Genomic DNA, 23,933 nt, shown 5'->3' on the forward strand with positions numbered 1-23,933 from the left:
GGTGAGGCTGACAGATAAAATTATTTCATGATGAGAGCCAGGCGCCAGGACTGCCAAAATGAAATAAATAAATATATCATTAAATAATTAATTAAATGTGTCAATAATTAATTAATTAATTAAATGTGTCAATAATTAATTAATTACATGTGTCATAACTATTTATTTAATTAATTAATTCCAATTTTAATTAATTATTGCCACATTTAATTAATTATTTAATGGTGTATTTAATTAATTCATTATGGCAGTCCTGGCGTTCCATAGAGATATGGGGTAATGCATATAAAACGAACACTCTTCCTATTTTCAAGTTACAAAAAAGAGCTATAAGAATTATAAACCAATCAAACTATATAGAACCAACTAACATTTTGTTTATTAATCTGAATACCCTGAAATTTTATGATTTAGTTGAATATAAAATGGCACAGATAATGTATAAAGCACAAAATAACTTGCTTTGCCCCAGTACTCAGAAGCTGTTCAAAGTCAGAGAGAGTCAATATGACTTAAGGGGAACAGATTTCTTTAAAAAAAACAAGATAAGGACAAATATAAAGCAGAGATGTGTTTCTGTTAGAGGAGTTAACCTGTGGAATAGTTATGACAGTGATTTAAAAAGGTGTAGTTCATTTTCCTTGTTTAAAAACATGTTTAAAAATAGAGTATTAGAAACATATATAAATCAAGAATGAAAAGAGCAAAAAGGAGAAGAAAAAAACCTCTTGATTATTTTTGCTTTGATGTAGTTACTTATCTAAGGTGGAAAGTTTTTTTTCTTTGTTTTTTTTTTTTTGTTGGTTTGTTTGTTTGTTTGGTTTTTGCTTTGTTTTATTATTTTCTTCAAGCCCTGTGTACAGGAGCTGCATACAAAAAGATATTTTGTGAAAAGGGTTGGCGTAATAAGCAAATGCTTCAGCCAATACCTTTTGATTAGCCTTGTCTCATGCTTTCTTTCTTTATGGTAGATTTTTGTTCTGTTTTCACTGTTTTTTTTTTTTTTCACTGTTTTCACTGAGATTTGAATTTGAATGCTAATCAATAAAATCAAAATCAAATCAAATCAAAATCAAATCAATTCGGAACCGCTACATCGATCACTACGGCCGTCTTCTTCTGTTTGTCTACCACCACTATGTCCGGTTGGTTAGCCACCACCATTTTGTCCGTCTGTATCTGGAAGTCCCACAGGATCTTAGCTCGGTCATTCTCCACCACCCTTGGGGGCATCTCCCATTTTGACCTCGGGACTTCTAGGTTATACTCGGCACAGATGTTCCTGTACACTATGCCGGCCACTTGGTTATGGCGTTCCATGTATGCCTTGCCTGCTAGCATCTTGCACCCTGCTGTTATGTGCTGGATTGTCTCTGGGGCATCTTTACACAGCCTGCACCTGGGGTCTTGCCTGGTGTGATAGACCCCAGCTTCTATGGATCTTGTACTCAGAGCTTGTTCTTGTGCTGCCATGATTAGTGCCTCTGTGCTGTCTTTCAGTCCAGCTTTGTCCAGCCACTGGTAGGATTTCTGGATATCAGCCACCTCCTCTATCTGCCGGTGGTACATACCGTGCAGGGGCCTGTCCTTCCATGATGGTTCCTCGTCTCCCTCCTCTTTCTTGGGTTTCTGCTGCCTGAGGTATTCACTGAGCACTCGGTCAGTTGGGGCCATCTTCCCAATGTATTCTTGGATGTTCGTTGTCTCATCCTGGACTGTGGTGCTGACACTCACCAGTCCCCTCCACTTAGCGTACAGCCTCAGGGTGCTGGACTTGGGGTGAAACCCTCCATGCATGGTAAGGAGCCGAGGTGCGTACTCCGCAGAAGTCCACAACATTCTGCAGATCGCTACAGACCTGCAAACTTCGCGTGGCCTTCGCATTAGCTCAAGAACGGTGTGCAGGGAGTTTCACAGAATGGGTTTTCATAGCCGAGCAGATGAATCCAAGCCTTGCATCACTAAGCACAATGCAAAGTGTCAGGTGCAGTGTTGTAAAGTATGCTACCACTGGATTTTAGAGCAGTGGAGATGTGTTCTTTGGAGTGATGAATTGTTCCACTCAGGGGGTGACTCCTGTGTTTAAAGTGTGTAAAAGTCTATGGGAAAATGGCGGTGTTCCTGCTTGCTCTTTGACCCCAGTAAACGCTTGTCAGATGAGTTTATGGTCTGAATTGCTAGTCACGATCAACATTTATTAATTACAACATGATGTTCACGTTGCAAATTATAGTCCTCATTAGAGTAAATAAGGACAATTAAGCAGGTTATGCTTTTGGGCGGGTATGCTGAGTGATAAGCGAGCTGCTTCTCTGTAAGTGTGCAGTGTCCCTCAGTGTGTCTCAGATCTGTTCTCCACCCCTCGCTTGTCATGTCCCGATTCAAGAGACCAAGGTGACCACAGCAAAAACAGACAGCTTGAGGCTTCACAGAACGTGATCAACTCGTAGGTGAAATCATTGTGGCTACATCCATCGTTTATCAGCACTAAGAAAATTTAGTTCTGACTTTTCCTAATCAACCTGGTTCCACAGACAAGGTATCTAAGTAACTGTTAAGCTACAACCAGTATTGATGAAGACGCAGATACTGACACCAAGAGTACACTTACAGAATAAAGCAGTGTTGATTTAGGTGCCTTAAACCATTGAAGACAGAGGAGTTTCTAGCAAGATTAATGGTCTGTCTTAGCATTTCCTGTCTAGACCAATAAAGCTATTTTTTGATCAATGGCTAAGTGCAAAACTAAGACAATTTCTTGGCAGCAACATGTTTTTTTTTCCCCAACTGAATTCATCACGACCTAACCTTATCTATTTAATAATAATAATAATAATGATAATAAACTATAATAGAAAGAATAAGAGCTCAGTTCTATAAAAACACACTGACACAGATAAGGTCAAAGTCTAAAACATGACATTTTACAACATCTCCAACTTAGTCCGCAGTCGCATTCTTTATGTTTTCTCCTGCATGTCATGCGACTTAACACTTGAACAGCTTAAACCTACTAATGTGAGAAAAAGGGAGTTAACTTTTAGCAAAACTGTAAGCAGATGTTCCCTTGGAAACAAGCCTTCTGTCTTTGTTTAAAGATGTCACTCGAATGGTTGCTTGCTACAGTTAACCATTAATTGCACATAAACGTTAGACATACCCACTATCAGGTCCCACTTGGTTTGTGAAATCACAAGCTCTGTTAGCTCTAAGGCGTCATTGATGAGAAACCAAGACACAAACCCAAAGTCTGTTTTTCACAGAAAAATGTTTGTTTGTCAGAATGAGGATTTTTATCCTTTAAGACAGGGCAGAGTAGGTATTATGTTTAGATTGTTAAACCTGGACTGGAGGACACCGACTGTCACATATAATCCAATATTAATGTTGATCACGATTTTGGCTTCCCACAATTGAATTAAGCTGATCAAATGATATTGAAAAACGCATGCTCCACCAGCAGAATACATGGCAAAAGCAAATTAAGCGCTCCCTAAATCAGCAACTGACCACATTTCTGAATGTGCTAATCACAGCTGTTCCTTGAACTGTGCAGCGTGTGGTTTCCAGGATTCGTTAAAAGCCAGATATACAACAAAATTCAAATATCTGTCACAGCAGAAGGCAAACAGCTTATTTCTTTGAAGCTGATCATAAACCACTGTTTACAAATACTGTGGATCCAGCACAACTGATGTTAACGAAGAAGAAGGCAAAGACAGCTGTGCGTCTGTACTGCAAACTAAGACAACTGACTTATTTAACCACCTGAAAACCCTGAAACGATGCAGTGGTTACTAGTGTGAAACGCAGACAGCCATAAAAGCACAGCAGCACAGCAGTGCATCTATCTAACTCACAAAGTGCATTCAATTCGACCAAAGACATCTGTCCACTAAACACAGTGAGTAATGAAGACTTCAAGAAAATTGTCAATTTATTGGACAAAAGTGGGTTCTGGGTTCTGCAAAATGTCACACGAGGAAAAGAGATGGATCTCACTTGCTTCGAGCTTTATTCACATCCATCACGCACGTACAATAAATGGAGTGAAAGAGCTTATATCTTGCTTTAAGAGATGCACTTCCAGCAGATAAATTCATATTTGCCTGCAAAGATGTTTTATTTGCCCGGAATTTAGCATAAAGGCTTTAAATGTTGATTTAATTTTGTGTTCAAATTTGACAATTTTTCATTCAGATTTTTTATAAAAGAGCTGCAGTGAATTAGATAAATAAAAAGGGCCAACTTTGTTTTGCTTCAAAGATGTGTATATTATTAGGTATATGGATGTAAAGGCAGGGTTATTATTTACATTTTGTCACTAAAATCAATGAATAACTATTGTAAATAATTGTGATGTTATTGATTAAAATAAATGAGAATCATTTTGGCCATAATTGTGCAGCCCTGCTGTCGCCAATTTGCTTTTTCTTTTTTCTTTTTTCTTTGGGTTGGGAGCATCAGTCCTAATCGTCTCCCTGACTTTCCGTTAACTCACCAGTTCAGTTAACTTGCTTTGTCAGGTAAACGTGACCGAGCTGGTGTTTTTTGAACAGTTATTTAAAAATAATTGTTGGCATTTTTTTAGTCTATGTGGATGACTTCAGAAATCAAAAACAATTTGAATTCAAGTAGCAATTCTCAAAGATAAGCTAAGCTATGCTAAGCTACACTAAGCTAAGCTAAGCTAATCTAAGATATACATTATTTTATTCATTCCTATGTTGCAGGAGCCAAAACATACAAAATAACTTGGCTAACTATAATAACTAAAATTCACAAAAAAGTAAATCTGTCAATAAATAAAATTAAACTACTGTATAGATATTATTTGTTTTAATATAATAAAATCTAAATGATTTAAATTTGGTTTCATAATTTAATCTATTTAAAATCCCCAAATCAATGTCAACAAATCAGTATTTAACAGTTATTTTAGTTTGGTTGCAATATTCAGGCTTTCTAATCAACAAACCAATACATATTTTTATACATATTGTATATTATCTGTGTTCTGCACATACAGACACAACAGGAGCCCAGCTGGCATTTTGACTTGGCAGCAGTTTGCCGGGTGCATTTTGTTCATGGAGTGCCATCTCCCCTCACTGATTATAATACACACAAAGGACTGAATACTGCTTCCCCAGGAATCCAGCCACCAGCAGGTTCTGTATTGTTTCCCCCTCTCTGGATATCTTTTGTGGGGGGAAAAAACATATATTACAATAAAGGGAAATCTAATTTTAGCATAAAGCATTTGCATAACATTGCCTCATCTTAGGCCTTTTAAAGGCATGTAACCTTTTGGACTGTGCTCAGTAAAAAAAGAAGCTGAAATACTGACTGTCCATCACTGTGTTACAGAAGGTGGCTATAATGATTGTTAAAGAGTAAAAAATGCATATTGATTTTACATGCATGTGAAGTCCAGCATTGTCTGTTCTTTTTTTGCAACAAAGCAAAGACGCAGAAGCGACAGCATCAAACCCGCCACACCCAAAGCTCTTTAATGCCTCCCTCGGGATTTAAACACCTCCTCAAACATTTGCATGGCTTCTAAAGCCGATAGAGATAAATACTCAAGGTCTTTAAAAGATGGCGCTTAATGCAAGAGGGAGCAGCGTCGGGACGTCAGCACATCTTGCGACGCCTCGTGAGAGGACACTTGATTGAGCGCATCTGCTGCGAGTGGCCTAACAAACTTGATTTCTTCCTGCTGGTGACATATTGAAATGGCGTGTTTTGCAGGCTGCTCTCCGCGCCTGACACGGCCCACTTACACACTCATCAGCAAGACCTGCCCCACTCTGCGCTCTCAGCTGCTTTGTTCCAGCTGATGTCATCTAAACCTCGTCCCTGCAGGGTTGTCTGGGGTAGATAAGACATTCCCTCCCTCTCCACTGGTCTCCCACACAAAAAAAACACACACACATACAAAAAAAACGGGGCTGCTGCTATGAAGATGGATTGCCCAGCTGGTGACACTAGTTCCCTTTCTGCTGAAGCCACTGTGGAGCACTAACGCAATTAAAGCAATTAATCTTCAACAAAAGGGGTTCACGGCTACCTCTCGTGATTTTGCATGTTTCTGTATAGGTGCGTAACATAAAGGGGGGGTGTAAAAGGAAGCAGCATAGCAGTCGTGCTTATCACACAACTGATGTGTGATATCAGGATGCGATCGGCTTTCATCAAAGTCGCATCATTTTCACAACAAGCAGCACGATAAGAATAAATACGGTAGTCGACCTACAGGCAGAGAGGCTATAAGCGCGCAGCCGCTTAAAAAGGCAACTTCTCCGACGACTGCCACAGCAGATGCTTAACATTTTATACTGTGCGCCCTGTAACGCAGAAGTGTGTGGTTACGTGTGCGCGTGTGTTGCAGTCACAGATGAGAGTCTGGTGTGTGTTGTCATGCTCCACAAACAGTTACTCTACTTCCTAGTTGTCTTTAAAGTCTGCTATCGTGGCAAAAAAAATTAAAATCTAAAAAGATTCCTTTTAATGTAATACAGCTGGGACTGTCTCAATTTTAATTTCAAATCTGTGCTTCTTTTCCGTTTCATTCTGGAACAGCGGCACAGGTGGTCTCAGCCAAATATCATTTATTTAGTGCGAGTAAAAGCATTAAAACACATTAGCGAGCATCAAACAGACTTTCAAACTACCAGAACAAAGACAGCGTTAAAGAAATCCATCTACTAAATGTCCATTAGTCTAATACTCACTGCTGCACTGAAGAACTAAAGTAAATCTATCTTTCTGCTGCAGCTTCGCCCACAACAAACTTCTAATTTCAATTATTCAGGAGTTGTTGTGTGATTATATTTGAATGATTCAAATCTCGAGTCATTTGTTATTTATCTCAGCAGTTGGTCACCGAGTGAGTACAGTCAGCAGTAAGTGAGAAGAGTGAAGGGCAAGTGCGTGCAGTGATGGAACTTCAGGGAAACAAAGAATCGCAAAGCATCTATTTAACTTTGAGCTCTGCCGCTTTATTCGTCGCTTCATTCGCAGCAACGTCGATTCATGTCAAACAATCCAAAGTATGATTTCCAAACAACAGGATCAAAGTGTGCTGTGAGGTTGAAGTTTGTTATGGAAGTGGCACAGGGCAAGTGAAGGGCACCAGCAGCGAAACCACTATGCAAATTCCCCGCCACTTTGTTTGACAAGCAACAACACTGCTTTGTATATATGCAAAGCCTGGCAAGACACTCTGCACACAGCCCTGCTGTCAGAGCCGGGTCATGCTAGAACGGTGACACCCAATGGGCGACCCCTGTCTCCGAGCGAGGTTACTGGGCCAGACTTCACGCTGGACTCTGACAGACGCGCACAAGACCGACAGAGTTACCACGTGTGGCACGCGTGACATTTCAGAGGTCAAACGTGGCTGGACGCTGAGATCGTTCCTCATTGCTCAAAAACCCGACAGAACTCGAATGATTTGATTTCTGGAGCCGTTCTCGTCCCGCTGAGGTGAAAAGTACCTGATTAGCACGTTGAAATTTACTCAGCAGCCGGTCTATTCGGCCGCCACTAAAAAGCTGGAGATAAAACACGGTAAACCCCATTAACCATTACTCAGCTCAGCTTCAAGCTGTTTTTATTCTTAGCCACATCTAAGGAGTGCATCAAAATCTCTCCATGGAAGTACGACCACAAAATAAGCCTCAGAGATTGAAGCGTTGTGGTGCACACTGACACTGTCCTTTTGAATTCCTAAAAAGACAAATAAATCAGTTTCTTTTGTGATTTCAGGCCTCGACAGACATACAAAACATGCGCTAATTTAACACTACGTTACAGTTTGCAAGCCAAACGGTATACTCATTCATCCTCATGACAGGTCTGATAAAGCACAGTATAGTGGTCACTTTAAGGTTGCCTGCATCTTTAGTTGGTCAGTGTTGTGATTGATTTGTCAACATATCTTTGATGTTTTATATATAAATGCAAGCACGAGAACTAGGTCATCAGTGATGATCTTACCTTTATCCCTAACTCGAACCCTTTGCTACCAGAATAAGTAATTTTCGGTTTTCTTTTAAGGTGTTCTCCAAGTCTTGGCAGTCATCAGTGATGGTGGCCAAACAGTTTACAAGTGCACATATAGGAAGTGGCTATCAGTGACGAGACAATCAGAAATCATGGAATATCAACAGATTTCTGTGGCTAATCACAAAGACGGGAAAAACTATGTTATTGACACATAGTGGGCAGGTACTGTTAAAGTAATCTTACTGTTGAGTTAATTAGATTTGAAGTTTAGAGTTCTGTCTGAATCAGGTGATGCTGCGTGTTTACCTTACAAATATATAAATATAAAGTGCCCGAGGTGACTGTTGTGATTAGGCGGTGTATGAATAAAATTGAATTGAATCGAACTTTATGGTTATTGGTTAAATAGTACACAGGAAGTTGCCTTTGCCAAGTCAAACAGGCATTTAAAATGTGCTAATGCGCCAGTGATTTACATTTTCTGTTATTAAAATGTGTGCATCTCGTCATTCACGGCAACCAGCTGCACAACACACTGCTGTTGGAGGCTTTTACAGCGATATGCTTAAATGAGAACCAGATGAGAGGTGTGGAAGGGGGCGAGTGTTGTTTAGACGTGTCTGTCTTTGTGTCTCAGAGCAATAAGAGCACATGCAAAAAGCACAGCAGTTCTCATGTCGTGGTAAAAGCAAATATTGCGCTACCTGTCGGTCTCTCGCAGTGGTTCGCTGCCCTTCCGCCAAGAGATCACACCCCAAGGAGACATCTTGGGCTTGCACTCGACGAGCGCGTCTCCTCCTACCTTCACCAGCGTCTGGCTCCTCAGTTGATTGTGAGAAAAATCTGGGGCAACAGCTGAGACAAGAGCAGCATGTTAAAGCCAGTATTTGTAAAAGCCTCACACTTTCTTCTCCTTCCTACAATTCATCTCTGATCGTTTATTTCATTTTAAATGTGGGGCTCAACAGTTTTTCACCATTACATTACAAATACATTGAATTATTGCTGCGAGTAAATCAATGACAGTGGATTAAAGATCTTTATAATGCGAATAATTAGTAATCAGAACGCTGAATAGTAATGCCCACAGCTGATGGGTTGAAGAGATTGATAACAGGCTTGCATGTGCTGTCTGATCACTCTCATAACAACTCGCCTGCGCTAAAACTCGCTTTAAAAAAATCGTGTGCTGTCCGATAACCTCCCCGACATCCTCTTTTTTTCTCCCCATTGACCAGTAAAATCAGGTGTATTGAGCCCGAGCCCAATCGGCTACACGATCAGGATGAGACGCGCCGGAGGTTGAATGGTGAATGAGGGCGGCTGCCGACAAAGAGCGAAGAGTGACGGGCTTGACAGCGCAGATGGGCGAGGCTGGTGAACAAAGCAGCTCCGAGCATACATCACTGTCAGCAGGACGCATTCATCTTATAATTAATGCTTTTCAATTAGTGGCCAATAAGAGGGAGGCCAGAGGTCATCTGAAGAGGGAGCAAACTTGAAAACAAACACTCTTGCGCACACATCTCAAGCAGGGATGCGCACATGCCAGAGTGGGTGTGCGCATCCCTGCACACTCTGTAAACCGGGGCGGGGTCTTACCTATAACTCGCAGCTCTGCATTGGAGTAGACCTCCCCGTGCTTATTGCCGGCCACACACTGATACATGCCGGTGTCAGTCAGGGTCAGGCGACTGATTGACAACACCCCGCTGGCGACCTGTATGCGTTCCTACGGACAAACAGACATGTGCCTTTAATATGCTTTACTCCCATGGCTCATCTACATAAAAACAGGCAGCCAGCGGCCCAGTGAATTATGGTCTGGAAGTGACAGACGTGGCAATAAATCTAGGTTTTCATCACTAATGGAGGCAAAGGCTTGGGTGGATGGAGGCAGGCTAGCGGAAAATGACCCTAATCAATCTACATGTTTATGAGAGTGAAATAAAACCATGCTCTATTTATATCTCTGACTGCACCACAGGGCCCGTTTCCCCTTCAGCAGAAAGAGGGGATAAGAGGGGAAGGAGTATCGAGACATCTGAGGTATACAGCGCTGTGAAAATTGCTTTCCAGATAGGTATGCCCTGTACATACTAAGTGCTGTGTACATGGTCACGCTGTACCACCGCTTCATCTGTTTGGACTATTTGCCCGCCTACGGGGGGAAAATCTTGCTCGTCACTGAGCCATCAAATTAAAATCTATTTAAGGACGGCTAGGCCCAATGAACTAAAAACTCGGCTGGATCAGTGAATCAGTCGGACATTTAATCCCCAGTATACATTTATCTCCCTGAACTTGAGTTTTCGCACCGCTCCTTCACTACAGTATTAAATCCTTGAGCAGTTTTCATACATCTCTATGCAGCTGTGTCAGGTTTTTCGCCTCCCCCATGTCCCTACGTCTGCTGCGTTCTCCTCCGGCTTCACCCATAATGTCATCAGAGCCTATTTCCATAGGGTTTTTTTTTTTTTTTTGGAGCGGCCTGTGCTCCAGTTGCCGGGGATTAAGGTACTGTGACATGAAAAGAGAGATCGTCCTCGTCGAAAGATCACAAACTAATCCTGTGTTTGAGCAGGTTGCGCCTGAATTTCCATACCGCTCAGGCACCTCCGGATGTGCAGGGGCGAACATCCCTGCTGGCGAAGGAGGCGAATGCTGGCGTGTATCAGTCTGTGCATGGAAAGCATTCCCATTTATGGCAGCTATTAATTAACCATGACATTCCTCTCAAATCAGCAGTTTTTCATGCAGGGACCTGGGGGGGACCATCTGTACGCCTTATGCTGAATGAAAATGATTGGCAATGTCATTTGCCAACAACTCTGGTGTGATTTACGTGATAAAACAAACAAACAAACAAGACAAAACAAAAACTCAAAAAATATGAATAAATTGAAAAAGTGAGCTTTTCTGGGGGGGGGGGGGGTTTAGGATTACTATTACTAGTCTTTGTAAGAATGATGCAAAATGCCTGTAACACTTGCACAGGCTACATTTCATATGATATTATCACAACTTCAATCTACTCATTTGCATTCCAGAACAAAAGGGTGGGGGGTCTTTCATTCTCTTATACTCTAATCTTTCAAGTTTGATCTTTGTTGACCAGAGATGAGCAGTAACGCGTTACTTGTTCAACTGACCGCTGCGGCACACCTGCACCAGGGTAAACCTCCACCTACGCCACTCCTGCTTTACAGGTGAAAATAGAGCAACAGGACCGCTGAGTCTTTGATTTTATTTATTTTCTGCTGTGTTTTACTTGCATTTATTTGAAAGAGTGAGTGTAAACACAAAAAATATTTTATTTTATGTGCTGGAATGTGCAGAAAATAGGTTTAAATGTTAAACAAATTTCTTCCAGTCAGTGAATGTTGCATATAATTAAATTTTTGCTTGATGCATAAAAAAAAAAAGAGATTAAAACTGATAAAACAAGTTTTAAAAAGAGACTTTTCCATTTGATTACATTTTGTATGATGGATTATGCAGAAAAAGTAGAATTGGGCTGAAACATCTATCGCTTTATTACCTATTCAAGTTGTAAATCGTGTTTTTAAAAAGTAACTAAGTAACTAATTAATTTTGAAAATAAGTAATCAGTAAAGTAACGGGATTACTTTTTTGGGAAGTAATCAGTAATTAGTTACTTGACCAACACTGTTGTTGACTAAGAAAAAGGGTTCAAACAAAAAGAAATTATTAGTGCTCACTGGAGGAGAAATGTTAAAGAAATCTGCTCATTCTACTCAGATGTTTGATTCATTTAATGTGCCTGAGCAGGACAGAAGTAGCAGACATGAACTAAGCTCAACAGTGGCTTTATAATAACAAGAACAAAACTTGAGGCGAAGCCTGTTTGCTCCACTTGAGCTTGAACGAACATGGAAAACAAGGAATTTCAACCATCTCTCTGATCCTTTTTAAGTATTAAACCACACTTAAAGCAACATTATTTGAAGCCTTTTGGATAAGAGTCCTAAGAGAGCAGGGAAACCTAAATTCAAGTGCAGAGCAGTAAGCTATGAGTACGGTGGTCCTTTAATAGACTAAATCCTGTTTCACGGTGGAGTTTCCTTTTAATTGCAGCGCTACTTAATCCTGCAGCCATTGTCAATAAAGCAGCAGAGAGTGAGGTCCTTCAGATGAAAATGCCACAAGAAAAGAAACATAGCTTTTCTGACACAGGTAATAAAAGCAATCCTGAGAAAAACTGAACACAAAAGCTTGTTCGCTGTGGGTCCATAATAAAAAATCTCAAAAATATGTAAAAACCCATTAAAGCGTCGCTACAGAACTCAGCAATGACGTCCGCTTTTTCAACGGCTCTGGTTCCAGGAATGAATTTTGCACTTATTTGTCTACGGATGTTTCAGAAAATTATACACAAATGATGCTGGAGATTATGTGGAGACTGGGACGCCAATCATTCTCATGTGTTTTGGAAGTGTAAAAATATCAAACCTTACTGGGAAAGCATTGCAGTAACAATGAAGAAAGTGCTGGGGTATGACGTGCCGTGTGAGGCACGAGTAATATATTTTGGAATATGGGAAAATGTAAGAAAGGAGGACCATTACTTGTTTAAAATTATGTTGTTGTCAAGCAAAAAGGTAATAACAAAAAACAGGCTGAAAAGTGACCCTTTAAAATTGGAAGAATGGACTGATGTAATCGAGGACATATATATAATGGAGAAAATGACCTACACTTTGAGACTGAAATCTGACAAACACCGAAAACAGTAGACAAAATGGATAGCCTATAAGACTCATCCCCATAAGGCAGGGACCTCTCCTCGTTGTTTATTTTATTTTTAATTTTTTTAATATTTTTTTTTCTCTTCCACAGATTAAGTGTCCTTTATTCCTTTTAGTTTGTTTCTTTTGTGTTCCTTTTCATATTTTTGTTTGCATGTACTATAAATTTGGAAAAACTACAAAATAAAAAGTTAAAAAAAATTCTTTCAACTTTTATAATGCAAATTTACAGTACTGTGCAAATGTTTTAGGCAGGTGTAGAAAAATGCTGTCAGCAAAAAACGCTTTCACAAATATAAATGATTGTTTATTGGCCCCGAATGTATTCTGCAGCAGGACAACGACCCCAAACACACAGCCAAAGCGCAAAGAAGAACTGGAAGTACTGGAAGTGATGGTACGGCCCCCACGGAGCCCTAATGTCAACATCATCGAGTGCGTCTGGGATTACATGAAGAGACAGAAGGCTGTGAGGAAGCCTACTTAGTTCTTCAAGATGTTTGGAACAACCTACCAGCCGAGGTCCTTCAAAAACTGTGTGCAAGTGTACCAAGAAGAAGGCAAAGGGTGGTCACACCAAATACTGTTTTTATTTTTTGTCTTTTGTTCATTCACAGCATTTTGTTGATTGATGAAAATCAATTATTAACACTTCCATTTGTGAAAGCATTCTTTGTTTACAGCATATTTTCTCACCTGCCTAGAACCTTTGCACAGTACTGTGCTCTGTTGTCCAAGGAGGTATAATTAAGTCCAGTGTCCAACATTCATGGAGAAAAGGGATTCATGAGAAGAGTAACAATTTAACTATAAACCAGCTGAAATCCAAAGAAATAATATAGAATGTTCTGGATAAAGTTAATTTTTAAACAAAAACACATGAAGTACAGTCCTGCTATGACTCTGATGATAAATGAAGGTAAAAAAACCCCAATACTAGTCTGTTTTTGGAAGGTTAATGACATCATTATCTGCCACTCCACAGCTGCCTACAAAACTATGATTATGCTAGTCTTTAGTTTTTAGGAGAGGGTAAGTTTGCTTTTTAAAATAAAAGTCAAGTGCTGAGTTGAGAAAAGAACCACCTAAGGTATGAGGAAGACTCCAGAAACTGTTCCTACTTCATCCAAGAACGTGCTAATGCTAAAGCTGGAGAGGGCTAGAATGGCAGCTGAATGATTGTTCATGTGTATTAAAACAGGGGCACAGCACTGCAGTACACTGAAAGCATGTGAGCTTAGTGGACGGTCCATATGTCATCATTTAACAAGTAAATGTAGCGCACATATAATTGACTATTTGACCCCTCCAGGAACCGACAGTCAAAAAATGACTTTTACGTTGCTCTTTTTTTATGCTCAAAGTTCATCAGAAGTTACTTTCAGTGAACTGCTCAGTCAGAAGAGCCGCAATTGATTCATCGTTAATAAATAACAACAAACGGCGGCTCCTCTCCCCACCGCTTCTTACATCACTGACCTTTCCCTCTTCCACTCATTAAGCCACTGCGGTTAATGGTGGCATTTCAAACAATGCAACACCTTTGCTGATTAATCCATTCACCCATGCGTTTGGAATGTATCCATTAATTATGTGTATGTTAAGAAGAATTGTGCAGCACAAACATCAGTGCCATCACTCTAACCTTTAATCATGCACTTACTGCCCCGTATCCAGAGGGTGATGAACTGTGCGTGTAGTTTTCCTCCGTTTTTGAAGCGATCTTTAGAAATTTAATCTATAACCCAAATTCTTAAAAAGCACGCACACTGTGTAAAATGTGCAAATCTCACAAATCTGTTTTATTGACAGTAGAATATAAAATATAAATCAAATGTTTAGCATTTTAATTAAAAAATAAGGTCATATTAGTGACATCGTGTTTATCACTGTGTAGCTTCCCCTCTTCCTGTAGCAACAGTTCGCACACATCTAACAACTGAGGAGACTAGTTGCTGGACTTTTGAGGCAGAAATGTTTTCCTGCACTTGTCTTTTATAGGAGTCTAGCAGCCTCGTGTCGTCTTTGTTTCTTTAGTTTTTTCATGTTTTCAGTTAGTGAAAGGTCTGGACGGCAGGCCACTTCGGCACACAGATCCTTCTACTTTGCTTTATGAATAGATGGAGTATGTAGTTTAGCATCGTCTTGCCGAATTATGCAAGGCCTCTGCTGAAAAACACATCATGTGGATTTGAGCATATGTTGCCTTTTCAGTTGTGCAAGTTGCCAATTCCAAAAACACCGATGCACCCATACCATCAGAGATGCTTTTGAACTCTTCTTTAGTCCAGAGGATGTGGCGTCCACGTTTCCAGAAATGTTCTCTTTGATTTGTCCCACCACGGAACAGTTTTCCACTTTTCTTGTGTTCAAACCGTGTTTCCTAGCTTCATTCTTGGATTCAGTAAGTTTAGAGAAAGAGAAGACTGCAACATTCCTGATTTTGTAGCGTCTTTTTTGCTTGATGGAGCAGATTAACCTGCATTCGAGGATGGCACTGTAAACTGTGGTCACAGACAGCGGTTTCTGGAAGTGTTTCGGAGTCTGTGCGGTGATCTCCATGCCAGGATCGTGCATGTTTTTGATGCAACGCCACGGGAGAAGATTATGGGCCTTGAATATTGAGTTTCTGCTTTGTACCTTGTTCTCCAGACTCTCACAATCTTTTGATGATATTATGTACTGTAAATAATAAGATATTCAAACAGTTTTACAATTTTGCAGATTGCTGAACCTCTGCTCATTTTTACTTGAGCAAAAAACTCTGTCTATGCCCAATAATATTATCAACCCTTAGTCGCTCATTGTGAACAAAATATGGGTTTATTTACATTTTTTGGACTTGTCATTGCACCTCCAGTAAACAGAGAAAGAAGCAGTAAGGTCACAGGGAGTCAAACGGGATCAATCAAATGCTTTGTTGTTTACTGTTTTTAAGAAACTGCCAAATAAGAAAAACAATAACATGATTACTCTCACACACCGAAAACACAAGAGCCTTACCTCATAAGAGGTGCTGATAAAAGCGTTTGCCATTGGCTAAACAGGTTGTTGATTACTCTCCCCTGATGGCAAGCCAAATCAGTTTTTTTATATGAAAAAGCCTGTGCTGTGTGGAGTACTGCCTCCAGTAATAACAACACACAGAGTTCATTTCAACCACATGTATAACATTCAAGTACTGATCGATATCCTCTGGTGTGTTTGTTGCCTTTCTTGCATAATGAAGCAAATTAACATAATGCCTGAATGTCCAATCGTTATTTTCCAAACAACCTGACTAAATGATCTGATATCATAATCCAACATAAATAACAAATACAGGGGATCATATTTTTGCAAATGCCAACAGCAGAGTTCAGTTAAAGTTAGGTGTGGAAGTAGGCTGGTCCTAATAGACTCATCTCTCATCACCGGACTCATAATGGGGACCCGGAGGGGGGCGGCGAGCTAAAATGAAAGTAGGATATACAATGTTTGTATAGAGAATCTTGTATTTTTCTTCTTTGGTGGCACAGGATTAATAACCGCGCTCGGCGTGGAGAGATTTAGCAGAAGATTAGGGTGGCTCTTACATCACTGTACTTGGCCTGCTTACAGTTTCGTCTCTCAGCACAGCAGACACAGTTTAATTCCTTTGAAATAAATGTTGTTTTGCAGAAGTGAGTAACATAAACTGAACAGGAGGCACTGTGTTGTAATGAAGAAGAATATAATGCAAGGTAATTAGTCAGTAAAGCTTGAACAAGCAGCGCAATAAAGCTCTGAAAGTACAGTACATGGCTGCTCCAATCCTTCATTCGGCAGCGCGGAGTGTGTGAGAAACATCTGTCGCGAAGCTGCCGAAGAAGGTCTAGCCCTTTTCTTCAGTTCTAAAAACACGCGGGTCGCCGGGAGCTCTCACCTCGGTAGACTCCAGGTTTTCCCCGTTCTTCATCCACCTGTATGAAGGCTTGGGCTTCCCGGTGGCTTTGCACTCCCACGCCAGCGAGTCGTCGATGAGCTTCTGGACATCTTGGGGCGTCTCGATGAGATGAGGAGGAGCTGGAAAGAGCGGAAGTACGAGGCAATTAGAGTGAACACTTTTTTTTCAATTCACAAATCTGATGTTCTCAAAACACCTCATACATGCAGCAAAACACTATGGTTAACGCACAAAAGATGTCATATCAGTGCTTAAGTTGGTGCTACCGAAATAAAGCGTTTCTTTCAGACAGCGTGATCCAAAGCCATCAACATGTTTGGATGTTTTGTGGATTCCTGAAGTGTTACACTTATCTTGTCATTTCCTTGTCATTGACAGTGAATGCCTGCTGATGAGGAAATTTACACAGTACCTGAAATAAACATGCATGCGTAGTACTACACTTTCACTGGACTGGTCTTCTATAGGACTTTCCTACTCAAGTACTCAAAGCACTGTACACAACATGTCTCATTCACACAAGCACCTATTTTTCTGCATCTAAGTGCATGCTATTGCACCTAACATTCACACACATTCATGCTCCAAAGAACCAGGGGCAACTCAGCGTTCAGTATCTTGTCCAAGGATGCTTTGGCATACAGACTCGAGAAGACAGGGATTGAACCACCAACCTTCTGATTAGTCTGACATTTAGTCAAATACACTCATCAGCCTCACACGTCACACCCTTCTTCCAACGCAACAGGGGAAGAACTACAGTAGACAACCATCATACCATCCATCCATCCTCTTTTCTCCTCTGCATCTTCTATATCCATGACCCACACATAAGGGCGTGGGAGATTTTCACAATTAGAAGCACTATTACAAGTGCAGGGATTTACACAATGAAATAATGCAAGCATAATGAGCAGAACTCTTTAAGTTTATCTGTTTTGATCGCGCAGACACATACGACCAATCTTTGTCCAAAGTGCAGACAGCTGCACTTTGTTATTTGCCCTAATTTTCTAACACATTTGTAAATGCTAAGAACGAATGAGAAATGATCTTTCTAATGTGCAGAAGTAAAGTCTTGAAGGATGTCATATTCTAACGACTGAAAATTGAACTGTAATATATGGAGGCAAGAAAAGGTTGCACTCTCTCTCTGCTGTTTGGGGGCATAATGCAGCTTTCGAGGAAGACTGCAGACCCTTTAACCCAGTTGTTATTTGCATTATTTATACTGGAACTGTGTAATAGACTGCAGAACATCAATCACAAAGTGCAGTGAATGACAGTGCTCATCATTTTAAAACTGAATAATGAATCAGTTCAGTCATTTATTATAAAAACAAATAGAACATGCATTTATGTCAGAAACCAAAGGTTGTTAATAAGCTGTTAAATCCAGTAAAAGGAGTGGTTTAGTAGTGTGGTTGTTGTGTGCTTTTATTCAATTCTAGTTACAAATTTTCTTCCCACTTGTAGCAACACTTGTATTTTGAATTTCACACGATCCTGTGAATAAGAAAGATTTCACAGGACTCTAAGCAGTCCTGTGAAAAACTAACATCCCCGTCATTCGGCGTGCAGAAGCACATTTATCAGCACTAACATGAAGTAATCCTTTACTTTATCAGTCTCTCACATATTTGCACTTTTGGCTCGTCTTTACAAAGTTGCTTCAGCTCATCGAGGTTTGTGGGCATTCACATATGCACGGCTCTCTTAAGGTCCAAACGCAAAGTTTCAATCAGGCTTTTCACAGAACTGCACAGGGTCTTATGAAAACCTTCTGCCCAGTAGACCACCAGATATAGTCAGACCAACCTGCCTGGCACCAACAAGCACACCATGTTCACTCAAAAAAATCTCCTTTCTTCCATCTCTACATGCCATAATGCAGTGAGCTGCTGCCACGTGAACGACTCATCAATGAGTACTTGAACAGCTGTACCTAATGAAGTGGCCAGTGAGTATGTGCATTATATATGTGTGTATACACACACACACACACACACACACACACACACACACACACACACACACACACATTTGTATATGTGCATACATTTGAGGCGTAGTGACGTGAGTGTCATGGGCCTGGGTCTGTGAGCCGGCGTTTTGTGTTTTTGAATTATTAATAGTCTTTCATGTCATTGTTATTTAGTTTCTAGTCTCTTGATCTCTGTCTCCGTACTTCCCCTTTGTTCCTTGTGTCACATCTAGTCAAGTTATGGTTTCATGTCTGTGCTTTTCACTGTCTCATGTTTCCTGTTTTACTTTGACAGTCCCCTGCGCTATGTCAGGCTTTTCTAGTTTTGCTTCTCCCGGTCTCGTTGCGTGTGATTTCTCCCAGTTGTGTGTGTCTCCTCCTGTGTCTCATTCCCTCGTTAACCCTCTGTGTATTTAAGCCTTTTGTCTTCCTCTGTTTGTCGCCGGATCAACTGTGTATCACCTGCTGCATTTCTCCATGTTCCAGGTTCATTGTTCCTTGTCTCAGGTTTTCGTATTCGGTCTTTAATTTCCTTATATTTGTTTTAAGGTTTTTCCCAGTTTTGTCATTCTCTCCTTTGCCTCGCTGTAATAAAGGCTCGCTTTCACTTTAAGTCTCTCACCGTCTGTGTCTGCACTTGGGTCCACACTCTCTCTCCACACGTCTGCATTAATTAACCAACAAGTGAATGATAACATCTGTCTTCATTGAAGTGCAGTAACAAACCCTGAATTACACATCTACTGCCTTTGACTGGAGCTAAAAAAAATGTAAAAAGATCACTGAACTCCTTTTATGCTTTCTTTTACTTTCCAAGTGTTCTTATATCTGAACAAAAAGGATGAAAACCAGATCCATATTCATTAGGGTGGGCACCGGCACCATAAAAACGCTCCATTCAATACAGTCTCGGTAAATAATGGTATAATTATACGGAGGGAGAATTGATTCTTGCTGTGTCATGCAAGTAACTCAGGGCTGGTTAATGACTAAGCTGGAAAAGAGGTACATAAAACTAGATCTTTAAAGCTCTCCCTGTGTGTAATGTTCTGTGCGTTCCTCTTGATATGTAGGTCCAGCCACTATCATCCTATATCACACAAGGCCAGTAGCAGGACAAGAGGAATAGCTGACCACACTTTTCCATTCCACAGATCTCACCTAATGTCACCGTCAAGGACTGACCTTTTCACTTACAGTACAAATCCTGCTCTAATTGGCTTCGCTATACAGTATTTTGCCTTCAAGTAAAGCGTGATACACAGGAGAACACGGAGAAATTCAGTGGCTGCAAATCCCACTATCTCTGTGCATTACACATTCAGCATGTAGTCAAAGTGTGCGCGCGTGGGCCCGTGTGTGTGTTGGGAAAGAGAGAGACAAAAAAGTCTGATAACAAGAGGTAGATGAGGCAACCAGAGGGGGTATTTGTGTAGTTTTGTTTAGCTATGCTGGAGTCTTGCACTGATACGACATCAAAATCCGGCCAGTATGAAAGAGCGATTTGTGTTTGTGGATCATGTGCCGCTAAAATCATGCACGAAGTTGGTTGAGATCACTAACATCTGACTCGTATGGAGCCAGTGTTGTTGTTGTCAGTGCAGCTGAGGGGGGGAAAGTGATGAATTTCTTTTAAACTAAAAGCTGCTGGAAGATGAATCTTCAGTTTTTTATCCTGCCACAGAGAAGACACGTTATTCTCAAATAGGTCCGGGGCAAAATATCGATTCGCTAACGTTTTGATTCGTCTTGCGATACATTATCACAACAGTGAGGCCACATGTCAGTGATTTAAAGAAAAAATGTGTAGTTGCTTTAAATTTAAGCTTGGACAACAGGGCTAATTATGTGAAGGAACACACAAACATACACACTCTGAGCTGTCCGTTGTTTAAACTCTATATTTAATTGTAAAGCAGTAAAACAATTCAAATATTAAATTTCCAAAAAAAACACTGCTTTCTGAATGTATATGTTCACTCTTATTTTGAAGCCACTAACACATTTCAAAGAAACTGGGCAGATTTACCGCTGAGCTCTGCTAACTCAACAGATTCCAACGTTCCTTTGTGCACTGTATCATAGTCTAAGGAGCTTGCAAAGAAAAGCGTCTGGACTTCTGTAAGTTGCTTGAAGACATTTCACCTCTCATCCGAGAAGCGTCTTCAGGTCTAAGGTCAAATGGTGGAGAGTCCCAGATTTAAGCCCAATGGGAGTGTCCTGCAAGAAGGACATGGACCCCCTGTTGTTACTCTACCTAATCACACGAGCCAGGGTTTGAAAATGGGTGTAGGTCACAATCAGGCCATGTCCACTCTAATATGTTTTTGTTTGAAAACGCATCTTTTTCTCTCCGTTTTGGCCTTCTGTCCACACTGAGACGGCGTTTTTGGTCAAGGAACACGGAGCTTTTTTGAAAATGTTCTCCAAAGGCGATGAAAAACGTCTTTTGAAAACGATGACGCATTTTACTTATATGATGCAGTCATGTGACCAATTCAACTAAGATGGCGGATGGCATTGTAGTCTTTATTCTTGCTCGCTTTTGCAACGTTGTACTCTTGTGTTACTCACAGCAACAACTCCATCTCATTGTCAGTCCATTTAAAAAAACCCGGTGCTTTTCCTCGACAGTTTGCTGCGACATTTTAAAGAGCCGGAAACTAAATAAACAGAAGACGGAAATGACGTAGGTCGAATCGTCTTACGTTTCATGCATTCGCTGTGCAGAACATAAGCGTTTTCAGTCGTTTCTTTTCGAAAACGACTGAAAATGACAGTGTGGATGCGGAGCATTTGTAGACGAATTAGCGTAGACGTAACCTCAGCCAAGGTTTCGGGTGAACCCGCTGTGAATCCTATCCCCACCCTATCATGTTATTGCCTGAGGTCAAAAGGCCCAGGGTGTGTGTTGGCGTTAAGGCGTCTGGGAAGGGATCTCTCCACCATTTGACCCTAGAACTGAAGAATCTTCTCGGTTGAGAGAACGTCTTCAAGCAACTTAAAGAAGTCCAGACGATTTTCTTTCCAAGCTCCTTAGACTACAATGGCCTGGATGACTGAGAACACAGACATACACTGTATCATCTACCTTCCAAACTCTGAAAGCTTAAATGGAATGGGCTTTCCTTGTATAAAATGTTACCCTATTGGGTTGTATGCATTCATGCAGTATGAGCATATATTATATTGGAATATTATTTTCAACAGCAGCACGGTGGTGCAGCGGTTTGCACTGTCACCTCACAGCAAAAAGGTCCTGGGCTCGTGTCAGATGTATGTATGAGCTTGCATGTTCCATCGAGGTACTCCAGCTTCTTCCTGCCTCTCGTCATATTAAAGCTAGGATAGGCTCCAGCCCGTAAGACTCAACTCACAGAAGATGGATGGATGGATCTAACTGTTTTTCCTGTTTTGTTTCATTTTAATGTTGCATTTACATGCCCGCTGCTATAACACCAAATGCTTTCAACCAGCCTCTGTAAGCATTTGGGAAAAGAGGAGACATAGTGATTTAATTTTGAAAGTAAAATGTTTTCATATTCTTGCTAAATATGAATGTTTCTGCTCAACAGTTTGGGCCTCGGCGGATATCTTCATCGCTTCAAAATGCTCCAAACGTTTTCAGTGGGTGACAGGTTTGAAGTCAAGGCATGCCAGGTTAGCTCCTGCTGCTGGAATGTGTGCAGAACATAGTTTGGAATTGTTGCTGAAATGACAGAGACCTGGAAAAAGACATCGACTACATTATGTTGCTCCTGCATGCATTACAACCTGTTCCAGCTGAGATTGGGTGAGAGGTGGGGTACACCCCGCACAGGTCACCGGTGTGCTGCAGAGCTAACACACACAGACACACAGACAATAATTCACACTCATGTGCACCTACAGCCAATCTAGAATCACCAGTTTATTTAACAAGCCTGTCTCTGGACAGTGGAATCAAACCCACTCACACACAGGGGGGACGTGAAAACTTGTGAGCAAACAAAGACTTGTTCCTGAGTCCATGGAGAGATTTCCACCACAGAACTGTGCCTGATTTTCAGGGCCTGGAGATTAAACCCATTGCCCCTGGTTTCCTATCAGTGTTATCACTATATAAAAACAAAATTGACCATTTTTTTTTATTCTTTGCTTGAGGTGTTTTCTATATGCAGTAAACACAAAATCACTAAATTCATATTGATGCTGTACATGAGTGCAGGCTTTGCAGGCATTCAGTCAGCTGCACCATATGTGCCTGTATACATTTGCTGCAACAAATGGGAAAGATGTGAAACTAGACTTTCTATAAACGTTACCATCACCACTTATTTAGCCTAACATCCATTCATGCTACACCAGCTCTCCATCAGAGTCTGACTGGGCTGCCCCCACCCACCACATTTTTCTGAGCCGCATTGTCATCGTTGTTCTTTGCCCCCCCTCGCTGTCAGCATCCTTCGCTCTATCCCTCACCTGCTGCGCGCGCATCGACCCTCAGAAAACGCTTGCCAAATGAAAGCCGGCAGCCCGTCCCAGCCTGCGCCGGGGCTAAGCACACAAACAATCAGGTGCGACGTCAAGAGGCTAAAGCAGAGGAAAGATGGGAATTTGCCTTATCTGTGGAATCACTACGAGATAATGCAGGGGTAAGCCAGCAAAAACACAAATGGGAACACAACAGGGAAACTAACCTGTCACAGTTCTGCATTTACTTCCCCTCTGAGTAATATCGACATCAGCAAGTGAGCAAAAGCCCATTTCTTTTCAAAGCGTTTTCTTCACAGGGGAAATTTAACAAACCTTTTTGTCTATGGCTTGGATTTGCTGTTAGGAACTTCATCCAGTACAGAATTATGACTAATAAGGAGAAAAAACAATATGATCACAAGGTGCAGCTGATTTTGCAAATCTGCTTTGGCCTCAAGCTAAATCGTTTATTTATTAAAATACATGAAGACAGGAAAGAAGAGATGGAAACCTCCTGTAAAAATGCTGTTGTATTACAAACATAGCTCCTTCACATTTTCTGTGTATTAGAGAGAAAAACAAAGCAGTGCTTCTGTCTCTTAGTACATCAAGAGTGGTATTAAAAGTGTGACCGATGTGCCTCCATAAAGTAACACCTTCATTCCTTCCTGTCTAACACAAAAGCCATGCTCGCCTTTCACTGTAGCTTGCTTAGATGTACAAGAGATACCCTTATCGATTCCCCCCATTGGCTTACACTGCTGATGAATGTCTCAAAGGCTTAATT

General features: G+C 40.9%; 1 protein-coding gene and 1 long non-coding RNA gene across 3 annotated transcripts in view; one reads left to right on the forward strand and one right to left on the reverse strand.

The window, feature by feature from the left end:
* LOC146669182 (uncharacterized) overlaps nucleotides 1-23,933 on the forward strand; it is a 448,771-nt gene that overhangs the window by 223,746 nt on the left and 201,092 nt on the right. The gene's annotated exons all lie outside the window — the stretch shown is intronic.
* The window catches only part of LOC146669186 (contactin-4-like), a 214,211-nt gene that overhangs the window by 64,082 nt on the left and 126,196 nt on the right, over nucleotides 1-23,933 (reverse strand). For both annotated transcript variants that reach the window (XM_085405641.1, XM_085405639.1), the window contains exons 9-11: nucleotides 16,687-16,826; nucleotides 9,616-9,745; nucleotides 8,718-8,868 (exon numbers count right to left, since the gene is read on the reverse strand). In XM_085405641.1, coding sequence (XP_085261767.1) covers nucleotides 8,718-8,868; nucleotides 9,616-9,745; nucleotides 16,687-16,826 — 421 coding nt within the window. The remainder of the gene's footprint in view (nucleotides 1-8,717; nucleotides 8,869-9,615; nucleotides 9,746-16,686; nucleotides 16,827-23,933) is intronic.

Source organism: Rhamphochromis longiceps, linkage group LG5 (genome assembly GCF_057381845.1).
Source record: "Rhamphochromis longiceps isolate RC_006_pf linkage group LG5, R_longiceps_female_GT1.1, whole genome shotgun sequence".
In the NCBI taxonomy this organism is placed as follows: domain Eukaryota; kingdom Metazoa; phylum Chordata; class Actinopteri; order Cichliformes; family Cichlidae; genus Rhamphochromis; species Rhamphochromis longiceps.